This window comes from Gallinula chloropus, assembly GCF_964237585.1.
Source record: "Gallinula chloropus genome assembly, chromosome: 21".
Classification (NCBI taxonomy): Eukaryota; Metazoa; Chordata; class Aves; order Gruiformes; family Rallidae; genus Gallinula; species Gallinula chloropus.
In genome coordinates this window covers 6,160,196-6,185,001 of record NC_140106.1, presented here as the reverse complement: position 1 = coordinate 6,185,001, position 24,806 = coordinate 6,160,196, and the positions used below count along the sequence as shown (strand labels likewise).

Below are 24,806 nucleotides of genomic sequence, written 5' to 3'. Positions count from 1 at the left end.
GTAAATATGTGTAAATTCAATTTTTTATTTTACTGCATTAGCTGTCATAACATTGAATGAGCTAATAATTCCCCTGCATAGCTAAGCTGCAAAGGACTATTATTCTGAATTGAATTTTTATTGACTTTTCTCCGCACTGTGATTTCCCAACCCCATAATATGGCAATAAGAGTGAAAATCAGAATGAGCAGAAGCAGGTGGAGTCGTGTGGTGGGACTTTTAAAACCCACAGCTGTGGTACCCACATCATCATGTGTGGGGAGCAACCCTGCTATATGATTTGATCCCTGACCTGGGCAGTACCCACAGAGAGCTGACACCCCTAATGTTTTCACAGCACCTTGAGGCACTAAGGCAGCGTCGACTTTTTCCTCTCTCTCTTTCTCTGCACTTAAAGCCCAGAGATTCTGAATTGTGAGTCAAGCCTAAAGCATTGCAGCACTTTATATCTCTCTGAAAAAGCAGGTAAGTATTTCTTTATGATAGTGTGGAGCGCAGAGAAAATGAGAAGATGGATCTTACTCCATCTTTCATCCTAATAAAGGCATTTGTAGGCGCAACTGCAGCTTAACTGTTAATGAATGACTTTTTAAATGGAGTAGTGGAAAAGATATTGGTTATCTGTGGGGAAAAAATCAGCATTAACAAAGAATCATAAAGAGGGGAATACATGCACTGCATGCATCTTTAGTGACCAGCTTGCTAAAATATGTCTTAATGTATTTTATGAAATATATTAAAGCATAACTGATTCAGAGCCTCTGCTGTTCAAGGGGGTGTATTTCATGAAGTGTAAGCAATGGAGAAAATTAAATCAGTAAATCCACGCTGTGGAATCTGAGACACTGCTTGAAGAAAATGAGTACATCTGATGGCAACATCCTGACTCTCAAAGCACGTGTGGAAGTAACATTCCTTCTGTTCTGGTTTCCCTTTCCCAGCCAGGACAGATGGGCACATCTGGGTTGGGTCCCGGTCACTGGATACAGGTTTCCCTTGTGTCTGCTCTGGGTTCCACAAACACTTGGACCTAGAAGTGCTGTGGCCACATGGGTGTGACTCTGAGACACTGCAGTGCCCTGTTTCTCATCCTGGCCCCTGGTATCTGAAGGGAAGCCACCTTTTCATCAGCCAGTTTGGGATGTGTGGAATTGAGCTCAGTCTGTTCCTCCCTTTCCCCACAGTTGCAGAATGCAGGGGATCTGATCTAAGCAAAGCTTAGAGCATTTTATAAAATACCTGGCACTCCCCTGCAGAAGTATGGACTGGGAAACCATCCACCCTGCCACAGATCCACCCTGTGGTTCCTCACAGCACCCAAACAATCCCATGCTGTTACTCCTGCATTTAATTCTCCCATTTTGGAAAGGCAATGGCTCTGGAGACAGAAGCACTGCTGGAACCAGGGAGTTTGTGGCTGAAATGCTGACTGTCTCTGTAGATGAGATGCTGGAGATGCTTTGAGATGCCCGAGCGTGTCCAGAGGAGGGCGACAAAGCTGGTGAAGGGTCTGGAGCACAAATCCTGTGAGGACAGGCTGAGGGAGCTGGGAGTGTTTAGCTACCTGCAAGGTGGTTGCAGAGATGTCAGGGTCGGTCTCTTTTCTCATTGCGGTAACATGCAATAGGATGAGAGGAAATGGCTTAAAATTGCACCGGGGAGATTTAGGTTTGTTATCAGGAAGAATTTCTTTACCCAAAGGGTTGTCAGGCATCGGAACAGGCTGCCCAGGGTGGAGTCACCATCCCTGGAGGATTTAAAAGGTGTGGTGATGAGGTCCCTAAGGACATGATCTAGAGATGGACTAGGCAGGGTTAGGCTGTGCTTGGACTCCAACCTAAGTGATGATTCTGTGTAGTCACACACTGATCGTTTCTTAAAGGCAGAGAAATGGAAGCACAGCTGAAGATGGGAGTATCTCTCTGCCTCTCTGGGGGAGAATCAGTAGCTCAGCTGTCCCTGGCTGTGCACAGGTGCTTAAGAGGGGGAGGAAAGCAGTATTGTGGCTCACCTCTGCAGCCTTGTCTGGGGAGGGATGGCTTCTGGAGGCATAATGAGGTACTGCTTTAAACTCCACAGATCTACGGAAGAACTTTGAGCAAGACCCCCAGGGGAAGGAGGTTCCTATCGAAGGGATGATCGTCCTCCACTGCCGCCCGCCCGAGGGAGTGCCTGCAGCCGAGGTGAGGCTTTGCGCAGCGGGACCTTTAACCCCCCTGAACCCCCTCCCCAATAACACACTGAGCTCACTCCACCCATCCTTCAGCCGCTGCTGTGTGATAAGAGGGAAATGTGTTATGAAATGACGTGAGAAATGGCGAGAGAAGCCAACAGGGTTTGGCTACTGTGTGGTTTTCGGGGTCCCGTGATGGTTACAGTGGGCTTCTCTCATGGGCTGCTCTAGGTCTGTATTTTTACATTATGTGGCTTTTAGGAAAGTGTGGGGTTTGGTCAGAATTATGGGATGTTTGCTGAAAAAAATCCTAGTTTGGATAGAATTTTCAACTTCTCTGCTTACAAATGAAAACAGGCTGTTACTTTTTCTCCCATAAATGAGTTTTCTCATTGAAAAATAAAGGGAAAACCCCAAAACTAAAAATATTATGATATAGTGTCATGAGAGAGAGATAAATCTGCTGCAAATAATAATTTTCTGTTAGCTTTAAGCATGTTTTAAGAGAACTAAATCTTAACGGAAATCTGATGGGGAGGCCTTAAAATTATAATAGCCAGCCTATTCCTGGAGAAATAGGGTTGTGTTTAAAAACCTGCTAGAGAGGCATTAAAAGAAAAGGAAACGTGATGGTGGTGGCTGGCATGACATTGTGGGGTGCTTACCTACTGAAAGCAGGGTGGCAAGCCGGAGGTCTGCAGTTTAAACCTGAGTCCTGGTCCCAAGGGTGAGCTTCAGTTACCCCATTCAGGCTGGAGTGTAGGCTCCTGCGATGCTGCTCTGTACTTCTGATTGCGCTCTGCAGAGTTCTCTTGAGCGTATTTTGATGAGGAAGAGAAATAGTGGCACTCGGGAGCTATTTTTGCCCCATCTCTCCATCATTGCTGCGCTGAGTCTAATGGAAGGAACAAAAGAAGCAGGAGAAAATAAACCCCAAAGAAAGATGTGTCCTGTTAAGGTATGAAGCATGTTGAGCAGATGCCATTGAAAATAGAGGAGAAATGCAGCAACCTAGGGTACAAAAGACACTGGAAATGAGGTAGAGGTGTTAAAGACCGAAAGGAAAAGGAGGTAGAAATAAGAAAGGCATCTAGTGTGCACTGCTCTGTCATTCAGATTTCAGCTGCTAAGTTTTCCTCTGCTGTGTGCTGTTTTTACTCGTGTTTGGTGTTGAAATGGATACTGTATTACAGAAAATTGCCAAAATTATTGACGTGTGTTCTGGTAAACAAGCCTACTTTGTAGACAAAACAAACTGCCAAAGGTGTAATCCCCTAAACATCCATTCAGTGCCCATCGAAGGGATGGTAATCACTGTCTGCAGAGTCCCCAGAGCCACAGCTGCCAACTTCAGCCACCTTTTCTCAGGCAAAATATCACTGCTAAACCAGGTTTCCTGACTGTACACCCCTCCAAACTGCAGGTATATCCCTTCTCTAATATATTTGTGATCTTTGGGGTAAAAATTTCTGCTTTGCTTACTCCTTTCTCCCTGGTTCCCCTCATTCACAAAACTGGACAGGCTTTAAGGTGACACAAGTGAAAGCTTATTAATAAAATGCCCCAAATCAAGTGCAGGGTTAGAGGAGAAGAGCTCGAAACAAGCAGTTATGAAGTGAAATGGAGCGTGGTGTGGCCGCTATGTGACAGCTAGAGACTGTTGTCACCTGTGGGAAAGGATCTGGCTCTAGTCCTGGTGCCTTGGGAGCTGGCAGCCCAGGTTTCATGGAGCGGCTCTGCCTCGGCCAGTGCCTTCAAATTCTGAGGGTCACTCTTCCCACCACCTCCCTCCAGCCGTGCTGCTCTGGGTCCCTCTGTCCAACAGGTAAACACTTCCCAAGTCCAGTCAAAGCTGTTTGTTGGATTTAGCCCTTTTTCACCCCTCACCAGTTGCCTAGTATAGTTTCTTCCAACTCTGTAGCCTTCAGACACCTGATGTCTTGCATTGCACTATGTTCTTCAATCCCTTCAGTTGGAGATTATCAGGTGTTTGTCTACACTGACTACCAGGTCTGTCAGTTTGCTTTTGTCACCAGTTCTAAAAACACAGCATTTAAATGTGAGCACAGTGTTTTCAAGTGAAAAAAACATATAAAGTCTGTGTTTTCTTTGAGACCAAAAGAACCAAGTTCCAATAGGTACACTTCTACCCAAAGAGCAGGGTTTGCTGCATTTGAGCCTTTCCCAATTTCTATGTAGGCAAAACCGCTCCCTGGGTTGGAAATTGAGAAAAACCCTGATTCTCAAATAACACCCTTTGAATTTTCCTGAGAATTGTAGAAATATTTGAATTACACTCAGCAGTGAACCAGGATATCTGTCTTTTTATGTAAGTTAGGAATTCTATCCAATGAAAAGCTGACGTTTTAATTGCTTTTTACAGCTAAAAATTGTAGAGATCTCGATAAACCCTGATTTACTGATGCTGATTGTAAAATTGTTATTGCTGGTAATAAAGCCTGTAAATCTTAACAGGTCATATTTGCTTTGGAAAATAAAATGTCACATCAAGGCTCAGGACACAAGGCTAATTCTGTGGCGCTCAAGGTGAAAAGTCTAGCAGAAATAATTCAGTATCTTTTAGAAACTGGGTACAAGACTCAAATAAGTAATGGCTCTGGTCTGTGGCAGTCAGCTTGAGGTTATAAACTCTTTTGGCATTTTCAAGTTAAAGATGACCTGTCCTGTTAAAAGTCTGGATGAGAAACAACTGAGATAGCAGAAAGTCTTTCTCAATAATTGTTACGTGGCTACTCAGAAGTGTAGGAAGTTTCCAAACCCAGTGCTGGCAGCAAATCTGTGGTTCTGATCCAAAAATTTATTTCATTAGAGTTTGGATGAAGCCCTAGATGAAAACATAAGGCTTGAAATAACTATGGACAAAGAAGCTCATCTTCTGTTTCATTAGATGCAAATAGATGCTAATTGTGCTGTTGGTTTTTGTTTGTTTAATCCATACTCTGCATGGACCTGGAAATGCAAACTGAAAAGAAAATGGATAGGAGACTCCAGCCCCTTTCATGTTACCATGCCAATATCTGCCTGCATCCCTTGGGAGGATTTTGATTATTCCATCAAGTGCAGAGGTTCAGGAACATTCTTTTCCCAAAGAGCACACATTTCCTGTGCTTGCCATAGTCACGAGTTAATTTAGAGATTTATTTCTGACAATGGTTATGAAGGACTGATACAGTCAAACCCCTCATCATGCCATGCAGCTCAATAAGAGGCAGACACTCTACAACTGAAATGAAATTTAAATTCAGCTCAATTATTTATGTGAGCTTGCCCCCATTATCAAGAGTATAAATCTTCATCGCTGGAATTGTTTTTCTGCAGCTTAGAGGTGCTGAAGATTTCTTATGTCTAAGGATGGAAGGATTAATAGGAAGTGTTCCTGATCCACACCACAGCTTAATCTGAAAATTAGTCCTGGAGGATGTGGAAAGCAGGGACATTTTTAGTGATGGCTGATGTAATTTCCTTGGGCTCACCAGGAGGGAGGTCTGTCCTGTCCCACTCTTCCTCTCCACAATTCTAGTCACTCCTTGGATGTTCACCAAAGTGACTGTAGCTGCTGCTTCCTTGTTTAAAACTCCCTGAGTGGACCTCAGCAGTTCTTGGTAGGCAGAGGCACTTGGTATCAGATACATCAGCATTTCCCAGGCGTGCTTCTGCCATCATGTGCCATCTGTGGCAGCCACTTACCCTGCTTCTGGGCAGGAAAAAGTGTTTAACTGAGTAGCAGCATCAGGGATCCACATCTGAGAGCTCCACACTCAGCATCTTCGCCAGTGGTGCCTCTCAGTGCTGATCTTTTGTTTATTTTTAGTCTATTTTTGGGGTTGGACAGCAGGGATGACCCAGGGGTCATGCAGTGATCAAGTCCAAACCTCATAGAGACATTCTCTAGAGAGAATTCCTCTAAAGTTCAGTTTTGTTGGGAGAAATCCCTGTTTGTACCATCTGCTTGGGAATGAGTAAGGCTTCTGCATCTCACCACCAACAGCAATGAAAAGAGCCAGATTAAGCTTGCTTCTGTGAGTTCATTTCTGCACACAATATGTATAAAAAGAGATAGAAGAATATGGATTAAAGGTTTGGATCCATAGTTTAAATGTATCTAAGCTGCATATGGCTTAAAACTTGGCTTGTATAAATTAATTTACAACTGAAGGAAGCTCGTGTGACATTGTCAGTGCTCTGCATGCTGATACAGTTCAGTTTCAGCAAATAGTCTTTAAGCTGAATAGCACATTAGTGAAAGCAAACAATCAGGGAGGATTACAAATAAAGAAGGGCTGTATTCCAACTCAGCTTTAATGTTATATGGGCATGAATCGAGAGCACCAAATCCTGCTGAGGCAAGCACTGATTTTAATGCTGCTTTGAAATGCACGGGGCTGTCTTGACTCATTTAGCAGCAAATTTCAGCTGCTTGTGTCAGCTAGGTCTTAAGTAAAAGACATATAAAGGAGCATCTCTCTAAATCTGCATTCTCTTTCCAAGCATTTGATTACACTGTTCATGGAGCCAAAGTCCATCTCCTGTGCGTGAAACACTTGAACGTGCCTGACTTTCCTAATAATAAAACCCCAGGTGGCAACAGCAGTCAAGAAAACTGAGTACTGAGGTATTACCTGTTGGTCTTCAAATAGTTTTGGACAGCTGTGGCAGATGATGAAGTTGTTTTGACTTGTGTATGGGCAGGATAGGCCCTGACTTTGAAATGTGGCAATAACAACGTACCATCTCTTGCAGCACCATGGCTCTGCTCCTGAATGTGCTTGGACCTCGTGTTTCAGGGTATATCAGGTCCAGGTCAGCTGTCCTCACTCGCTCTCTGTAGCCCACCCTGGATTTCTCTCTCTGCAGCCTTTATGAGCAGGTTTCCAACCTCCAGAGTTTGCCTCTGTGAAGAAAGGAACATGAAATAACTGCACTTCTCTGCTTTGGGAGGTTGCTGAGGGTTTGGGGCATTCTGGGTGTGTTGCCACAGTGGGAACAGAGTAAGAAAACCCAAATCCTGACACTAAGCAGACTGGGAAAAGGTTTTAAATCCTCTTCTCAGGCATTCACATGGCAAACGAAACAGAGCTGGTGAGCAGCTGTGCTTGCAGGCATCAGCACCCAACCCAAATAAATTCAGTTTTTTATGAGTTAAACATCAAAACAAAAAGAAAATCCAGCATTTAAGTAGAGCATCTGATAATCCCCTGCTGTGGCAAATGTTGATTTAACTATAACAGAGTCTCTGCTGGCACAGGCTTGGTGGGACCAGAGCCATTTCTTTCACTATTGATGCAGAGTTGGCCTAGGGAAGAGACAGTTCTGGCTTTCAGTCCCTACAACAGATTCCCCCCATAGATAGGTTCATTAATTGCATGCAAGGCCTCATTTAGCAGGGAGTGTGCACAGCGGGGCAGTCGTGGTGTGGGATAGGAATCAGCTACACCCACTGATGGATCCTTGTCTGCTGCAGGGCCCGATTCTTGCATTGTTCCACCCCACGGGTGTCAGTGGAAGTATTTGGGGTTTGCATTGCCATGATGAAAATGAGGGGGAAGGGAGGGCTGAGTTCTCCTGGGAAATGTGGGGTTGAATGTTCAGTCTGCCAGAGGAACGTGGTTACCCTTGCTACAGACGGGACTCATCCTCGCCTGTTACCTACGAGCAGTGTTCTGAGGAAACTTGTGAAGCATTTTTGAAGTTTGGCTCCTCTTTATTAAAAAGGGGCTTTTAAAAGTGGCGTATTCAGCAGTGCCACAGTGCATGACCCGTTTCTTGGAGCTGCATCACCCGCTGCTCTGACTTACCAGCAGCTTTCCTTCACAGACAAACCTCTGTTCCTGGAGAACCTTTATAGCAGCTTAAACAGGGTGTCTGGTGCAGAGCAGCGTAGCTCAGCAGAGGTACTCAGTGCCTGTTCAGTCACTGTGGCACCTCGGGCTAGTGCACAGCTCTGTGCCAGGCTCCACGAGCTCAGACAGCCCATCAGGTCATCCCTAAACACACATCCGATCCAGCCACAGATTCCTGTCCTGTGGGCTGCCAGACCCCGTGAGGTGCACAGGGGTTGTATGTTCTTTACCAGTGCACAGTGCTGCACTATCTGTGTGTTTTGGGCTTGTTTATTGTTGTGTAAGTTTATTACTTCACATTAGTCCCTGGACGACACAGCAGTTACTCATGGTGCTCTCCTTTGTCTCGCACCAAGAAGTATTGCACTGGGTTTAGATGACTTTTAGAGGGTATCCTTAACCTATAGCCCTGCATAAAATATACTCTGCGTTCAGCTTTAGCCAGGCTCTTAAGTCTTGTGTGTGGCTTATAAATGGCTACAGTTCTGTCTTGAAACTGTGAAATGGGGTCTGGCTGCAGCATGAGGCAAGCTGAGCTGGTTTTCAAACAGAGAGAACGTGTCGCATCGTGTTCAGTGGCCACTCTGCTTCCCCATCCTGCTTCTCAAGTTCTCAGGCATCATCTCTTCCTTCATTCTTTTCCCAATCCTGGGAGAAGGTTTTCCAAGGGAGAGCTGTGCAGCAGTCTTGGGGGTCACAGTCATGTGCCAAAGTCAGAGCTTCAGCATGAGGTTGAATCAGCAGGAGCTATAGATTGACTTTGCTTCTGATGGGTTTCAGGCCACAGCTCCGTGTTACAGAGGACACTGTATCATAAGACCTTTTGTTTCTTCTCCTATACATCTTCTCCAGTGAATTTCCTGCCATATTCTTTCCTTATCCTCTCAGCTGACCTTTTATTCTTTCTTTAAATAGTTTTTCTCTAGTCTGTGCTCTCTCCAGTTTCTTGACTTTTTTTTGGGATGTTACATCAGAAATAGATCCTCCTTTCTGACAGGATTGCTGCTCCTTGTGTATAGGCAGAGCATTGGCATTTTCAGTCTCTCCTTCATCCTGTCTAATACTTTCTCCTCCTTCTGTGTTTAAATAAATATTCTCTAAATCAGATACTCTTTGAGGTCCTTTTTCTTTAGTTCTCCTTCAGCATAAAGCTGGCTTCACCTGGGGTGCCCATGGGTATAACCCAGCATTGGTGTGGTTGGGATTGCAGGGCTGGGAAGCTGCAGTGGGATTTTGTGCTTCATGCCCTGTGTAGTTCGAGTTTTAGACCCTGTAACCTTTTGCATGTAGGGGCACAAAGAGGTTTAAAGGAGGTAAACAGCCAGCCTGTGTCACCCAGCTGCTTTCCACAAATCTCAGCTTTAAATCGATACACAAGGTGCAAAGCAATGGAGATGCAAGCTGTGATCTCTAAGCAGGTATTAGCCCTCATGCTTGAGGAATACGTGTTGTGCTGCTATTTTCTATGTATTACAGTCCTGCCATTAACGTGATATAGTGCTGTTCATACCTATTACTGGGACTATATAAAGAGACTTTGGTGAGGTTTCATAGCTGTAATGCTGGCAGGTTGGTAACCTTAATCATAGCTTAGTGTTTTCCTGTGCTCATGCCAAGGGATATTTTTCTTTCTATTAATTTTAAGAACATACAGAGCTCTGGAGTCACTGACTCTCAGTGACGTAATCATTTACTTTCAAAGTGAAACGATGAAGAATGCAGAGAACTTGATTCTGAGACTCTGCACCCCTGTACTAGCTTAGCTGTAGCATCTGGAATCAATATGACCAATAGATCCTGGGGTGTTTGCCACAAGAGTCAGCAAACAGAAGAAATTTTAACACCCTCTCTCGTTCTGTGATGGTAATTCCTGCTTACTGTCTGGTTCTTGGTAGTCCTGATGCTGCAATCCATGACCATTGTGAAATGAGTCTTGAAAGGTAACCTGGAAAACATCTCTGGTCTGTATGTTCTACACTACTAGTGCTTCAGAGAGTAAAATATTAATTATTGTTGGTTGAGGAGCACAATACATGTTTGCTTTTGTAGGTAGTAATCTGATTAGACAACGTGCTTTAAGTTCCTTCCACCGCTTTGAATGGGTGTTGTGGTATGTTGAGGTGTATTACTGGGGGACCTTCCACTGGTGACAAAAGGGCTTTATATTCCCCAAGCTGTCATTCCTGCTTAATTTGGTGGACTTGATAATCAGGTTTTTAAATGTTGCTTTAATTAGATAGTGAGCATCCATACTCTGTACTGATGTTAACCATCAGAAGGAGTTTCTATCACCTACATGAGCTCTGGCTTTAATGTGATCTTAAACTTGAAGAAGGGTGTGAAACTGATAGTCCTGTCAATGGGCATCTCCTAAAACTGCTGCTGAAGTGTGCACCTAGCCTGTGGTGAGGTTAACAACCTGTGTCACCTCGGTAGCTGCAGCAGATCTCTACTGTTCCTTAGAAACATCAGTCCCTGTATATTAAAGATGAATGTTTATAAACCTCTGACTTTCAAATGAATAAAAGCAACCCCCCAAAACCTTTAGCTTGCTAGACTCTCTGCTCATCTGCACTAGAACAATGCTGCAGTGCTTAAGGGGGCATCTGAGGTTCTGTCCTGAATACGGTATCAGCCCAGGGGAGCCAGTTCCCAACTAGAAATGCCTGATGGGTAACAGCACTGAAATCCATCCTGATGCACGAGGGGCAAATCTGAGCAGCAGCTCACCTTAAAATGTATTCTAAATCCTTTTTATTATAAATAAATACTCTCTGAGACTAAATCTCTGGGTAGCTCACATCTGAGCAGCAGTAGCAACTCGCAGCTCTTCTGAAACAAGACAGTAGATGTAGATTTTTCTTCTTTCTTTTTTTCCTGTAATAAAAGGGCAGCTGTTGTGCTAAACTCTTACTGATGAATGCAAACTTGTGTTGAGTGCTCTGCAGAGGTTTGTGGAATACTCTGAAATATCTTCATCATTTAATATATGCATATATTTAAGTTTTGAATGTGCTGCATCCAGTGCTACTTTTTCAAATGTTTAACACAGATTCTGACATTTTAATGGACTGCTGTAGATGTTCCAGTGAATATCTGCATGAGTTCTGATGGTTTATTTACCGCTATAGCTTTTAATGGAAATGTAAAATCATTTCTCTTCTGGGCAGTACATACTCCATTGCAAACACATCAACAAAATGTGAAACCCACATAAAATTCAATAGCTGCAAGTATTCCAAAAGTAGTGAGAGTCATTGCTGCCTATTTTACATAGGCTTGTGTATTTATGGGGCTTGTACACATACAGTAAAATGTAATATGGCAGGATAATGGTATTGTAGTAAAACACCACAGCAAAAAAGGCTGGTGAATTATAGTCTTCAATGAATCTTGTTTCTAGTTATAGAAAACAGAGTATGATTACTAAATGCAAAGAGCGTGCATTTTATGCAGTTAGTTATAGATCTTGGGTCTTGTGTCTCGAATCTCAATATTTGCTTAACTTTTAAGGTGCATTAGTTACAAATACAATAAATGGGGCTCATTTTTCACCAAAGACGTTTCGCTTTCAAGACTGAGCCTGGGCACCTGCAATATGTCTCAATTCTTATTTATTTACATGTAAACTCTTCCTGTGCAGGTTTCAGCATCCCAGGAGCTCTCCCTGTTTCTGTGCAATTGGGTGGTAGCACACGGGCTGTTAAGAGTCTTAAGGGTCCTTAAGGTGCCTCCACCTCTGTGGGAAAGGAGTGAGGGGGAATGTTGTCTTATGCTTCAGGTCTTCAGCCTACTACTGAAGCAGGGGTAAAAGGCTTCTATTCTACAAAGCAACATTTTAATGACAGTTCATATATCTATATCTGGGTATCTCTCTATATAGTACATGTATCCTGTGTCATCTTCTGGAGATGTTAAGAATTGCCCAAATATCTGACTCAGGAGTGTTTTCCATGTAGAATTGTGCACAGGATCAGTTTTGGCATAAAGTATAGAATTATGAAGTACAGATATCCCTTTGAGGCTGGCACTACCCACATAGGAATGCAAGAAACATCTCTGGAGTCAAGCCACACCACATGAATCCTCAGGCAGATCATGACTTCTCATAGCCTACATGGTCCAAGTCTGTCCTTGGGGAGTGGAGGTTCTCTTAACTTCAGCACCACTTGCAGACTGAGAACCAGTTCTCCACTTAGCTGATGAAACAAGTGTTTCTGTTACTCCTCCACAAACCGAAAGAAATCAGGAAATCAGGATTTTGTCATGGGACACTACCCAACACTGTACCTGGGGTGAAAAGGGCCACAGGTGAGAGCAGCGGTGGCCAGGCTGATGAACCGAGCGGCCGTGTGTGTGGACCCACTTAGGACACAAAATTCAAACAAAGAGGTATAAAAGTAGCCAATTACCTTGCCTTTAACCTCCATTTATCAGACCTTAATGTACTCTACTGAATGAAACAGAGCAAACTCTGAATGTTGATTCAATTCTAGCGAAGCCATGCGGCAGCTTCCTCGTAACAGCTCATTTAATTATTCTAGCATTTTCTTCTCAAAATGTATTTGCTCTGTGTTTTCAGCCTCTGCCATTTCTCTCCGTAGCACAGACACAAATGTGCCCTGCTCAGTTTAGATTTTTAGCTGCTTTTAAGAACCACTTCATCATTTTCATTTTTCATCCTCTGCGCCGTTGTTACGGATAATACAGGACATGCCAGTTGTGTTTGGGACGTGACAGTCTTACTTAAGAGTATGTAGAGCCTCTTTATTCTATAAAACATCTGCTCAATTAAAGCCTTTTTGTTTCAGCCTGTGACTGCTGCTTTGAGGCAGGGAAAACACAAAAACAGAATAAAGATTGAGTTTATTTTTTTATGCTGTTTCATCTTTGCTCAAATCTAGTATTCCATCCTTGATTCTCTGAGAGGAGTGTCTGCTCCAGCGTTACCTCTGTCTTTCTTCCTTAAGTACTTCATCTTCAATGCCCTGAACTTACTTCTTTTTACTCAACCTAGATCATGGATTAGGTATTACAACAGGAGTTGTACTACACAGAGGACAGAGCCTGGAGTAATACTCTGTAGAGGTTCAAACAAAGAACAGGTTTCAAAGGCAAAAAAGGGGTTGTGATTATCAGTGCTTGTAAAAACCACTTCAATGCTATTGCTCAATATGCTAAAATAAAAAGCCTTAGATTTCACAGCTACTCTGTGTAAGTGGGGAATGGAAAGGACATGGTTTGCATAGAACTGGTTGGCTTTCAAAGCTTTGACAGATGTTTTAGTGGGATTTGTTAGCTGTGTGTATGTCAGGGCAATACAACCAGTTACACAGACTGGGTTGAGGATGAGTTTGGGTGACGTTTATTTGTATTACAGTCACCAGAGAGAATCAAGTCCCAGGTTAGCCTGCGCTGTGATTTATCCTGGAAATCAAGCTTGGATGTATTTACCATGGTTTGAACTCATCTGTGACGAGTATTCAGAACTCTCCCAGGTTGTGGAGAGCTGTTCCTTCTGCTACAGCCCTTCCATGCCCATTTAGACCGGCCACTGGAGAGAGGAGGAGCGCTTACACAGTCCTTGTTACCTTGTGCCATCCCAATAAGCTGTTTGAGATTATACTGCTCTCTTCATTATTCTGCCACTGTGCTGTTTGAGTGCCTTAAATCTGTCACTTCATTTTTTTTTATCTGTACCAATTATTTGAAACAATGGCATTTGTCAGCTCTTTTGTCTCCTTAGTGATATCTCCAGGTGCTGCTTTTGCTGATTTTGTACATTTTGCAGCTATTGGAAGCATCACAGTCCCTGCACATATATATCCTGTATTTAGAAAAAAATCCTTGGATGTTCACTCCAAAATGAATATATGTGTTGGGTTTCATGCAAGCAAGTGAACTGTGTGCTGTTTTCCTCCAGTAGGAAAAAACCTGTTTGTTTTCCTTCTGGGATTTGTCTTGTTCTAAGTAAATCAGTACACCCAGGAGCTACTGAGGTCATGAAATAGAAATGCTGGAGCAAAACATTTCTGAATTAGACTGCTAAAATGATAAAAAGGAAAAAAAAAAAAAGAAGATAACTTTGTAGTTCCCCTGAATAGATAATTCCTTTTTATCAAGACATGTGCTTTGGGGCTTTTCTCTCTTTTTTTGATGTACTGTTTTGCAGTGGCATATATTTTTCTGGTAGTATTTTCAGAAATGTTCCTAATTTCGAACGCTTGAACATGAAAGGATAAGTTATAAGACTTTATCATTATGTTTATAATTATAAATAATAAAGGTAATTGTGTGAAAAGAGCCCTACAAGGATTAGGAAGCTTTACTGCAGTGTATGTTTTGACTGAAGAAGGTGGTTGGAGGCTTTATCGATACTGGCCTGTTGTTCTGGTCTGCAGGAGGAAGGACTGTTGGGGTTATTTACCAAGGCTGTGTTAGTGCCTAGAGGTCTGGGTTGTTTTTCTGCTCCCTGATGCCTGAAGGTCAGGTCTTCAGCACATTTGGCAATCTTCTCCTGATATTTATAACTCTATAATAGAATGAAGCCCTTGTATTTCTGAGTCTGGGAAGAGCACATAGCGCTTTTGGGCAGTGCTTACACATGCAGCTGCTTTACCCCCTTTTCAGTGGGATTCAAACTGGTGAATTTGAATGCTGAAAAGAAAGGTTTGTGAGCAGAAGGATCAAATGTACTTGGCAGAAGGCTGTATTGTCCTCTGTTGGTGTGTTTCTGTACTGTTGCAAAGACCTGACAATGTCCCATGGGCAACTAGAGCTTGGAACTGTGGTAGCTCTTGCTCAGGGAGTGGGCTGCTGTGGAAGGGTCGTTGGGAGAGAGAAGCAGAGCTGAGCATTTCTCAAACCTAGAGAAACAGGCGGGAAGGATACGCAGCATCCTCAGAGCTACAGAGAAAGCTTCTATTAGAGTTGTTCTTGTTTCTCCTAGCCAGAGTCACTCAAGATGTCAGGAACATATGGTACAGTCTGTGTTGGAGCAAAAGAGGGAAGGTACGTGAGGAAGGATGGGGTGAGAGAAAGAACGATCTGCTTGGAGTCAGTTCTAGACCGAGCGCGGGTTCTGGGAGAGCAGCGCCGCTAACCAGGACACAACCGTCTCTTGGGACAGCTTGTGTGGAGTACAACAGACTGCAGGAGCCATTTCTGATCCTCTCACATTAGCTAGCACCCGTTTTGCCAAATTGCACCTCACAGTCATAGCAAGAGCAGCTGGTTTGCTGTCAATTGTGACTGGTGCTCTAGGGGAGAGGCGGGAGGGGGAAACGCAAGATGTCCTTGGAGTAAAGTGTTTCTGAGTGCAGATTCCAATGTCATCTGCTGGAAAGTGATGAACCCATGTGCACATAGTGTTTTGGGGGTTTTTCTTAGTCTGTTAATCACCCTTGAAGCTGTTCTCACTCTTCCTTTTTATTTTTGTGAATTCTCCTTTTATGTCTAAGGAAACTCCTCTACCAACTGTCTCCCTCCCAGAATGAGGAGTCCCCAGCTATGTTGATCCTTTCTGATCAACCCCTTGTCTTCTCCCACAAGCAAGGGAGATGTGCAGGTCTTCCCAAGATTCTTATGAATTCCCTGTTTCTCTCCAAATCTTGGTCTCATTACATATTTCCAAGCATGTCCATCTCCTGAATCCCATCTCCAACACACCCACTGAAGGAAGTCTTAATGTGAACATGTCTTTTTCTTTATGATTTTGTGTGTGTGCGGATGTAGTTACAATTCAGTTGGACTAACCTTGACATGCATCACAATGGGAGCAAAGGAAAGCAGTACCATCAGATAATTATAGGGTGTTCTGTCCTTCTGTACTTACTGGGAGCTCCACTCAGAGATACAAACATAAGCTTCTAAGAAGAGAACTTACCAGAACTCTTAGAGACAGATTTCTTAGCTTCATGGGAACACTTGTATCCTTTAAAAAATAATAATTACAAAAAGGAAATAGCACATTGTGCTGTTCCAGAGGGGAAAAGATTGTTGGTAGGTTGAAATGTTCACCCTACCTGACCAGCCCCATGTGAGGGATCACCCACTGGTAGGTACTAATTTGGGACCTGAATTAGTGCAGTGTCCTTGTGCTGGTCCTTTTATCAGCTGCAATTATTATCATTAGAGCACTGTGAAACTGAAATTCTGTAACATTAAATGTTTATGGGATGTTTTACCTCTCTGGATGTAGATCAACACCTTTTTAATTGCAAACAGTGTTGCAAGAGAAAGCAGAAAGTTGTGACTCTGGTGCTTGTTGCATTCAGTAGGCATCTGGTGACACAGAGTAAGTACTACACCTTTGTTAGCTAACAATTGGATTTCTTCAAATGTAGAGTTTGAGTTAAAATGCTTTTCCCTCTGTGTAGAAAAAGATGATTCATTAGTGGGTCTAAAGGATGTTTCTGTTAGCAATATCTCCCAGTTCCATTGTGGTAATTATCCAATCTGGAGGCTACTAACGAAAAGGAACAGCGCTGTGTAGTAATGACTCACCGTGACCGGTGAGAGCTGCACAATTACAACCTCGTTTGCTGTAAGATGCAGAGCAGGAGTGTGGAGGATGCTGTGCTGATCCAAGTGGCCACACAACCAAGGGAATGCCTGACAACCAGCTCGCCCAGGTACAGCTGCTGAAAGCAAACTGCGGAGAGGACGGTTCTGGGCAGGATGGGGGCTGGCTGAGCAGAACTCCTGATGTTCAGTTTTCAAAGACTGGGACCTTTCTTGGAAGTTTTTTGGAGAGCAATGGTCTGAAGCACTGGTAGGACACTGCTGGGCTTATTGGATGTGTGCAGTGATGTTTAATCAAGAAGCAGTTAGGAATGCAAGAGGAGATCTCTTTATTTGTACTCTTTGTTTTCAATTACAGTAAGCTTTCTGTGATGATTTTCTTATCTCTAAGAATTCTGTATAACTGTGATACTGCCTATCAGGATTCCATTTTAGCAAAGCATTGTAAACATAATTTCCAGTAATCTTATCTAAAAATGTTTTTTCAGTGGCAACTGCACATATAATTACTTTCCAAATGTCTATGCATTGAAAAACAAATCAGACCTCACTGGTGTGGCACCATGAGCACCCTCCCTGGAGCCTTTAGCTGTTTGTTTCTGTCTAACCCTCCTAATTCACAATTCTGAGAAACTCTGTGTGTGCTTCACATACTTTTAAAAGACATTCTGTGGATTGCTGTGTATCACTAGATTCTGAGTTAGTTGGAAAAAGAAAAGCTCTTGATGAGTCTCATCTCCTCACCTACGTTGCTGAGCTTGATAGCCAAGGGACTAGGATTTGAGTTTCAACTAGATCATTTATTTGTTTACCATGTAATAATTGTAGTCGCCTGTGTGCGCTGCCCCACTGGAAAGCTACCATATAAGCCCACATAATCCCCATCAGGTTTATTAACGCTGATTCATTCATGATTATTGCATGGATGTGAAAACCAGGATTACAATTAATGTTAAATACTTATTCCCCGAAAAATAGGAATGAAAATAAACTTATCTGGGGATTTGATTATATCTTCAACAATCAGACAATGTGCCATTAGCAATGGCATATTTAGCAGTGTATCTTTATAACAGTGTTTTAAAATAGCATGTCTGAGTCAACTCCTTGCCCACCTTTAGCATCACACATTGAGATATATACGTACAGGCTGTCACTTTTCCCATTATACTTATTCAAAAGCATGTTTTAATTTTGGGTTGATTCACACCCTCCCATGTTAGCTTTTATTTCCCTCCTCTGGATTTTCCAGCACGACCAGGTTGGGATTTTAAAGCACACAAACAAAAATCCTCAGCCAGACATAGCTCAGAGGATGAGCCATGAGTGAATCCCATCTCTCTTGGCTTCCCTGGCTATGGGAGGAGGGTGTGCAGCAAACAGGCTGCCCACATGCCCCATCAAGTGAAATAATAAGAAAGAAAATGTCCATTAGCAACATGCAGCACTCGAGTTTTCAGCTGAGCCCCCTTGAGTGCATCTCTTCAAAGCGAAGATCCCTGCGCCGCTTTCCGCAGCGCAGCCAACAAGAGCCCAGCCTGATTTATGAGTTAGGCAGTGTGTCAGATTTATGTAATGAGATTATATATTCAATCTAATGAAGGAAAAATATGCTTACCAGAAGAGTGTGACAGCGCTGTGATTAAACGATTCGGTAACACTATTCCCTCAGTGGATTAATTTAAAGAAATGCAGCAGGTACAGTTGACCTGCTTCTTGTGTGTTGCTCACGATAGGCTCCTAGCAAGGAAGATTAATGTCTTTTGATTGTGTTGATAAAATAACTATGTGATCATAAAGGTAGATAGGACTGTTTTGCATCCAGCAAACCGGCTTTTGTTTTTTATTAATCTCCCTCGATGATTTATGCTGATGGAGGCTTCTCCTACTTACTTGTTTGAGGCTGAGGGTAGAAAGCAAAATAAAACTGTAACAAAGATATGCTGCCATCTCCATGCATCACTGTAATTGGAGCCCTTGCCCTGCCTACACTCATCCATTCTGGCTGTAAGATCCAGGCACATCTCTCTACACTTGAATTTTAGAAAGGAGTTTCATGTTAGGTCTGAAAGGAATTGAAAGGAATGCGTCTTGCTCCCTTCCACTAAACGTTCTAGGTCACTGGAAAAGCCATGGTTAAAAGGGCTTTTAAAGACTGGGGAAAATGACACCTAAATCAATCATAAGGTAGAAAATCTTTCTCTAACCAGAGGCCTGAGCCACTTCGGGGTGGGGGGGAGGGGGGAGGGATACTCTCTCTGCTTGCTTCAGAGTAGCTGGAGAGTCTCTGAAGCCTGACAGACCTGCTGTTAATCGTGATGTAAAGGAGAATCTATTGCACACTTTTTCAAAATCCTGCCCAAATATGTTTTCTTCTCCAGTTAAAAAAAGCTTTTAGCTGGAAGGTAGGAATTTTGAGGTTAAGTTTTCAGCCTTTTTCTTCCATCTTTTTTAATGCGAAGTTAGGTTCTAGAGTGGAAAATATGGTATTGCCTATTCTTTTATGTATATAATAGTGTTATTCTTGTTCTTAGGGAGCCAAGAGCTCAAGTAGAGATGCCTTCTGCATTATTTATATTGAATTAATTAAGTACCTTTATGGGAAACAGCAAAAATGGTATTGGAATCCACTTTGAGATAATGTTCACTCTTCTGCAGTTGTCATTACAGCAGCATAAGAGGAATTAAGATCTAAAGAGGTGTCACTAAGAAACCTATTTTAAGGACTTTTTGCCCTGAGAAGATGGAGAAATCAGAACAAAGAAATCACTTAAGAAATACATGAGCACCTGACAAAACAGGGGTGCAAAGCACTTCACAGAATCACAAGGTTGGAAAAGACCTTTAAGATCAAGTCCAACCATTCCCATCCTAAGTTAAACCAGATCCCTGAGCACCTCATCTACCCTTTCTTTAAACACATCCAGGGTGGGTGACTCAGCCCCTCCCTGGGCAGCCTGTTCCAGGCCCTAACAACTGATCAGCCCCTGCCTGCCCTGGCACAGCTTGAGCCCATTGCCCCTTGTCCCATCTCCTGTCCCCATCGCCCACCTCTCTACACCCTCCCTTCAGGTAGTTGTAGGTGGTGATAAGGTCTCCCTCAGCCTCCTCTTCTCCAGGACCTTCATCTCAGGTCGCTGGGTTTAAGTGAACATTTAGTCAGGTGTGGCCAAATATCTGAGAAATCTTTACTGTCAGCATCAGGTGTCAGCTTGCTGTGTGGCCACACTGCTTGGTGTGCTGCTGCTTGGTGTGTCTGGTTCACAATCCTCTCTGCCTCTCTAGGAAGGAAGTGTAACAGAGCGGATAAGAGAGTTGTATTTGGAGTAGTTCTCTACAGTCTCATGAGCAGTAACCTACCTATTCATTCATCCTCTCTAAACACTCATCTGCTGTGCTTACCTTTAAAATATTAAATGAATCTGGGACCAACAAAACAGTTTGGTCCAAATGGTAGAAGAGTTTTGTCCAAAAGACCTAAGAACATCATAAACATGAGGTTGGCTTAAAGGAAGGTTAAGGATGTGTTTGCTGCTTTGTCCATCTGAGAGAGGGAATATTTAAAATCTGTAAATTGACTATGCTATAAGAAAAATTTGTGCTGCTCTAAGTCAGGTGTTGACCTTTCCCATCTTAAAATCATGAAGCGTTTATCTTGCGCCGAGAAAGCGATTGATTCTCTCTTCAAGAGGAGCTGACATTCTGACTGTGTCATCTTTGATATATATGTACCCTGGTTATCGACCACATGAGAAAGTCAGGTGCTGTATTTAAAGGGCAGGACAGTGTAACCTAAAAGCAGGAGCACTGAGGTCTTCTGACCTTCTGTCTGGATTTACCACATGGCAAGTGGAAGCCGTGTGCCTGTGGTATCTGTATGGATACCGATGCAAATAAGGCTGAAGTGCATACATTATTTATCCTGCCCAGAGTGAGCGTCCATCACCTGCAGCACCTCCAGCAGTTGTGTTCCTGTGGGCTGAAGCTGACAGGCTGGTTTAATGCACTTGAACTAGGTTTGTGTTGGGATAAGCTTTGTTTTAAAGAACAAGTTCGTTAGCGTCTGTCGTAATGTACCTAGGATCTGCTGTATTTAACTGATTGTACTTTGATAATGCTGTAAGCTGGTCTTTGATAATTACTTTCTGTAATTGGAACAAATTTCTGATTATGCTAATTCACCTGCTCCCACCCACTCTGTAGTAGCTGAGTTAATCCAGAGCTGCGCCTGCATTTCCTTTGTAGATCACTACGTGATTAGCCTTTGTTAGGGACTGATGGGGGTATTTGAATTCTGAGCAGATTTTATTTCAGGGGAAAAAAAATCAGATATCTTTATATAAACTTATGGCATATTATAGCAGGTTTTAAGTCTAGCTTAAGATAGAAACATTTAAGACCTTCAGACAAATTCTTAAAGAGAAATCTATTTCATTGTGCTAGAAGCAGCTGTACAACCTCCACTGATGAGAAAGGGAGGGAAGTTAAAGCCTAATGAGTCTTGAGTCGACTCTTCAGGTGTTGCAGGTCGGCAATTCAGTGTCTCATTCCACTATGCAGACACTGCAGGGTTCTTTAGTGCCTTTGTTCTCCTTGGCTGTTTTGTGTGTGCAGATTTTTCCCAAAGGTTGTGCCACACAAGCAATAACAGCCTTTTGCCATCGTGGCTCCTTTAAACTTATCAGTTTATCCTATAAATTCATCCCTTAGTTCTCCATCTTTGAAAGCATTTGTCTGCTGAGGCAAAGGCAATGAATGAGTTTGTTTCTTCTTTGGAGGGAGGGGGAGGCTGGAATTAGAGACAAGCATTGGCAGTGTCATCAAGCCTCCAGATAAGAAGCACCAGGCAGTGCATGGCCTTGCTTACAAATCATCTTCTGATGGCACATCTCTAACACTGCCATGTTCATGTCCCGTCTGGTTAATGTTCTCCCTTCACCGTGATCATCATTCTTTTAAAAGCTTTGCATTAATGTAAATGTTTTTCATTCCCTGAGCCTTGCAGCCCTGGACTCTGCAAACAGTGGATCCCTGGGCACTCTCTGCAGGAAAGTGCAGGGAAAATAAGCCCAAAGTGCTGGTGTAGCAGTAACGACAACCTTGAACCCTCCTCTGCCCCCCTCCCAACCCCACAAAACACCCCCCAACCTGATGATGCAAAATCTATGAAGATGCTTGTGAACTAATGAGCTCCAGTAATACCAGCTATGTCTGTCATTTCTTTGAACACTACTCTGTGTGTCATTACGCTGCACATAAAGTGAGTTTAATTCTGACTGCGACCATTGAATTTCTGTCACTTGATTTATGCTGGTGCTGCTGTTCCATAATTTAAATTGCATTCCTTGTTTCTTTGCTGAAACCCCCTCTGATAATTAGTATTAAAGTTAACTGCAGAAGGGAAGCTGCTCAGTAAATGCATCTCTTGGTTGTTCCTCGTCAGACACCGAAGGGAAATGGGATATTACTAAGGGAAGAGTTTAGCATTTCTGGACGTAGTTCAGGCTCTGTGTTGCTGCTCTGGAGCTGTGCCTGTGGCCCTCCAGAGCTGCAGGGCATAGAATCCCAGACTGGTCTGGGTTGGGACCCCAAGGGTCACAGAGCTCCAACCCCCTGCCACAGGCAGGGACACCAACCTCCAGGCCTGGAGCTACACAAGGCTGCCCAGGGCCCCATCCAACCTGGCCTTGAACACCCCCAGGGATGGGGCACCCACCACCTCCTGACGTGAGGCCACGTCCACTGTATCACACAAAGTTCTGTGGCCCAAAAAACTCTTTAACTTTCTGTGATTGTGTAAAATATAAATGTTAAGGCTTGAGAGGAAAACCAAACCAAAGAGGGGTGTGACAGAGCCTTGTGGGGATGCACAAATAGGATGTCTGCAGTGTGGTCTGTAAGCTTTGGTGGTGCCAATCTGCTGTCCCCCTTGGTCATCTGCAGTTTGAGGAAGAGAGCACCAAGAGCTAAAACCTTCTCAGTACTTTTGCTGTGAAATGTATAGTGCATTTCATGCTCAGGTAACACCTCTTTTAAACAAATCCCTTTAATGCTATAATGTCCAGGCAGGATGAGTGTCACAGCCCTAGGTGTTTCACAGGTAAGTTCCCAGCAGACTGCCATGGATGTGTCAGTCCCACACCTTCTGTCTGTCCCAGCTAACCTAAATGAGTGATGCTACTGGAAGGGGAACCTGCTGTCTGGCATGAAATCTAATTGGCTTTGATGGTCAGCTTTTGCAGATTTGTTTATAAACTGGAAAATCTACAAATTGCAGACCATCTGCACAGAACAGTGTGCTAATGAATGCCTGTAGCTAGCAAATCCATAAGCTCATTACCACAAACTTCCAAGTCCTTCCACAAGTTCCTAAACGAGGTTATTCATCTGAACTGAGATGAGAAGGGTATTTGACTGCAGGGTAGAGGCATCCCTCCTTCAGGTCTCGAAAAGCTATTAAAAAACCTCACATTTATTCAGTCTTTTAATAGAATCTGTTGATTTTGCTTCTATTTTTAATTTTTCAGTCCTGTACAGCAGCTTACTATGCCTTAAATATATTCTTTTGGATGTTTCAAGTAGAGAAATGCTTTGCAGATAATCCCTGTATCTACTCGGAGTTACACTGGCTGGTGAACAGGGGAAGATGTGTTGCAATACATTATACACAGTATTTCATAGGATTTATGTACCTTGACAAGAAATACGAATGGCCTCTGGTTTAAGAAGGTTTTATGTAAATTGGGAATCTGTTATGATGCTGTGGCTGCTCTGCTGTGTGTGATGTCAAGTGATTTCATCCTTCTGTCTGTTTTTCTCTCAAAAAAGTGCAATTGATAATACTTACTATAATAAGTTGGGGAGGGGGGAAGTGGAAATCACAAGCTGCCTTCCACTTTTAACTACTTATCTCCATTGTTCTGTCCTTCCTACTGCTCCTGAAGTGAAAGGAAGCCTTTCTCTATCAGGGCAATGTTGTCATTAGCCCAGGGCACCCAGTGCCTTCTGTTGACTTTACAGGTTTATAGACTTTTCCCCATTTTTTTTGTTCTCTTAAGGAAGCCAAAAGAGCTCTTGTAAATAGGATGATAATTGAATGAATGGTTGCAACAAAATGCACAGTATAGATTCAAGAACAAAATATTGAGAAAATAATAAGATGCAATTATTTAGGATAATTACTTCAGGATCAAGATATAATACTTATGGTGAAGAGAACTAGGAGGTAAGTGAAATACATTCAACTAGAATAATCCAGGATTTTTTATCATCATTTCTTGATTCCTTGGATTAAATATTAAAGCCTTCTAACTACAGAATACCACAAGGAAAAGTGTGATTAATTTTTCTCTTTTTTTATCCTGTCCTTCAGTTCCTTATCTTTCCTTCCTTTTCTCCTAATAGAACAAAAATCACATTTCCCTTATCATCCACACCCATGCAACTCTGAAGAAGCTCTTTGCCATTTTCTTTTAGTTCTTTTATTATTTGTTATTTTGCTGTGTCCTAGCATTTAATTTGGTTTGCCTTTGCTAATAAGTACTTAGGGTCTTCAGAATCATAGAATGGTTTGGGTTGGAAGGAACCTTGAAGATTATAGGAGCAGTTTCTTTTCTGAATCCTTATTAAAAAAAGATCAAAATTACATTTATTAATGAAATCATTAAAATATAATTCAGCAGATTTGCTGCTTCCATCTCTTCTTTTCCTACTTCATGTTCTTCTCTTCATCCCACTCCAGGTGGAATGGCTAAAGAATGAGGAACCCATCGACTCCAACCTGGATGAGAACATCGACACCAGAGCAGACCACAACCTCATCATTCGGCAGGCGCGGCTGTCTGACTCGGGGAACTACACCTGCATGGCTGCCAACATCGTTGCCAAGAGAAGGAGCATGTCTGCCACAGTGGTGGTCTACGGTCAGTGCTGGGTGTGCTTTTTATTGTTAGAGTAGTTTACAACTGGTTCTAAATCAGAGAGCTGACCTCCTTCCTGTTACTATGCATCTCACAGAATCACCAGGTTGGAAAAGACCTTTAAGATCATCAAGTCCAACCATTCCCATCCTATGCTAAACCAGATCCCCAAGTACCTCATCTACCTGTGAAGGATTCCCAGAAGTTATGTCAATATCCTTGCTCCAGTTATTAAGAAGATCCAGTTATAAGCTAAACCACATAAATAAGCCTTTCCTGTATCAGGAAACCCTGAAGCACGTGCCCTGGGAGGTACACAAAGTGCTGCCT

General features: G+C 42.9%; 1 protein-coding gene across 1 annotated transcript in view; it reads left to right on the top strand.

Moving 5' to 3' along the window:
• The window catches only part of UNC5D (unc-5 netrin receptor D), a gene marked incomplete at both ends in the record, with an annotated part of 136,702 nt that overhangs the window by 74,702 nt on the left and 37,194 nt on the right, over positions 1-24,806 (top strand). Inside the window, 2 exons of the mRNA XM_084273958.1 lie at positions 2,080-2,183; positions 24,299-24,479. Of these exons, the coding sequence (XP_084130084.1) occupies positions 2,080-2,183; positions 24,299-24,479 (285 nt within the window). The remainder of the gene's footprint in view (positions 1-2,079; positions 2,184-24,298; positions 24,480-24,806) is intronic.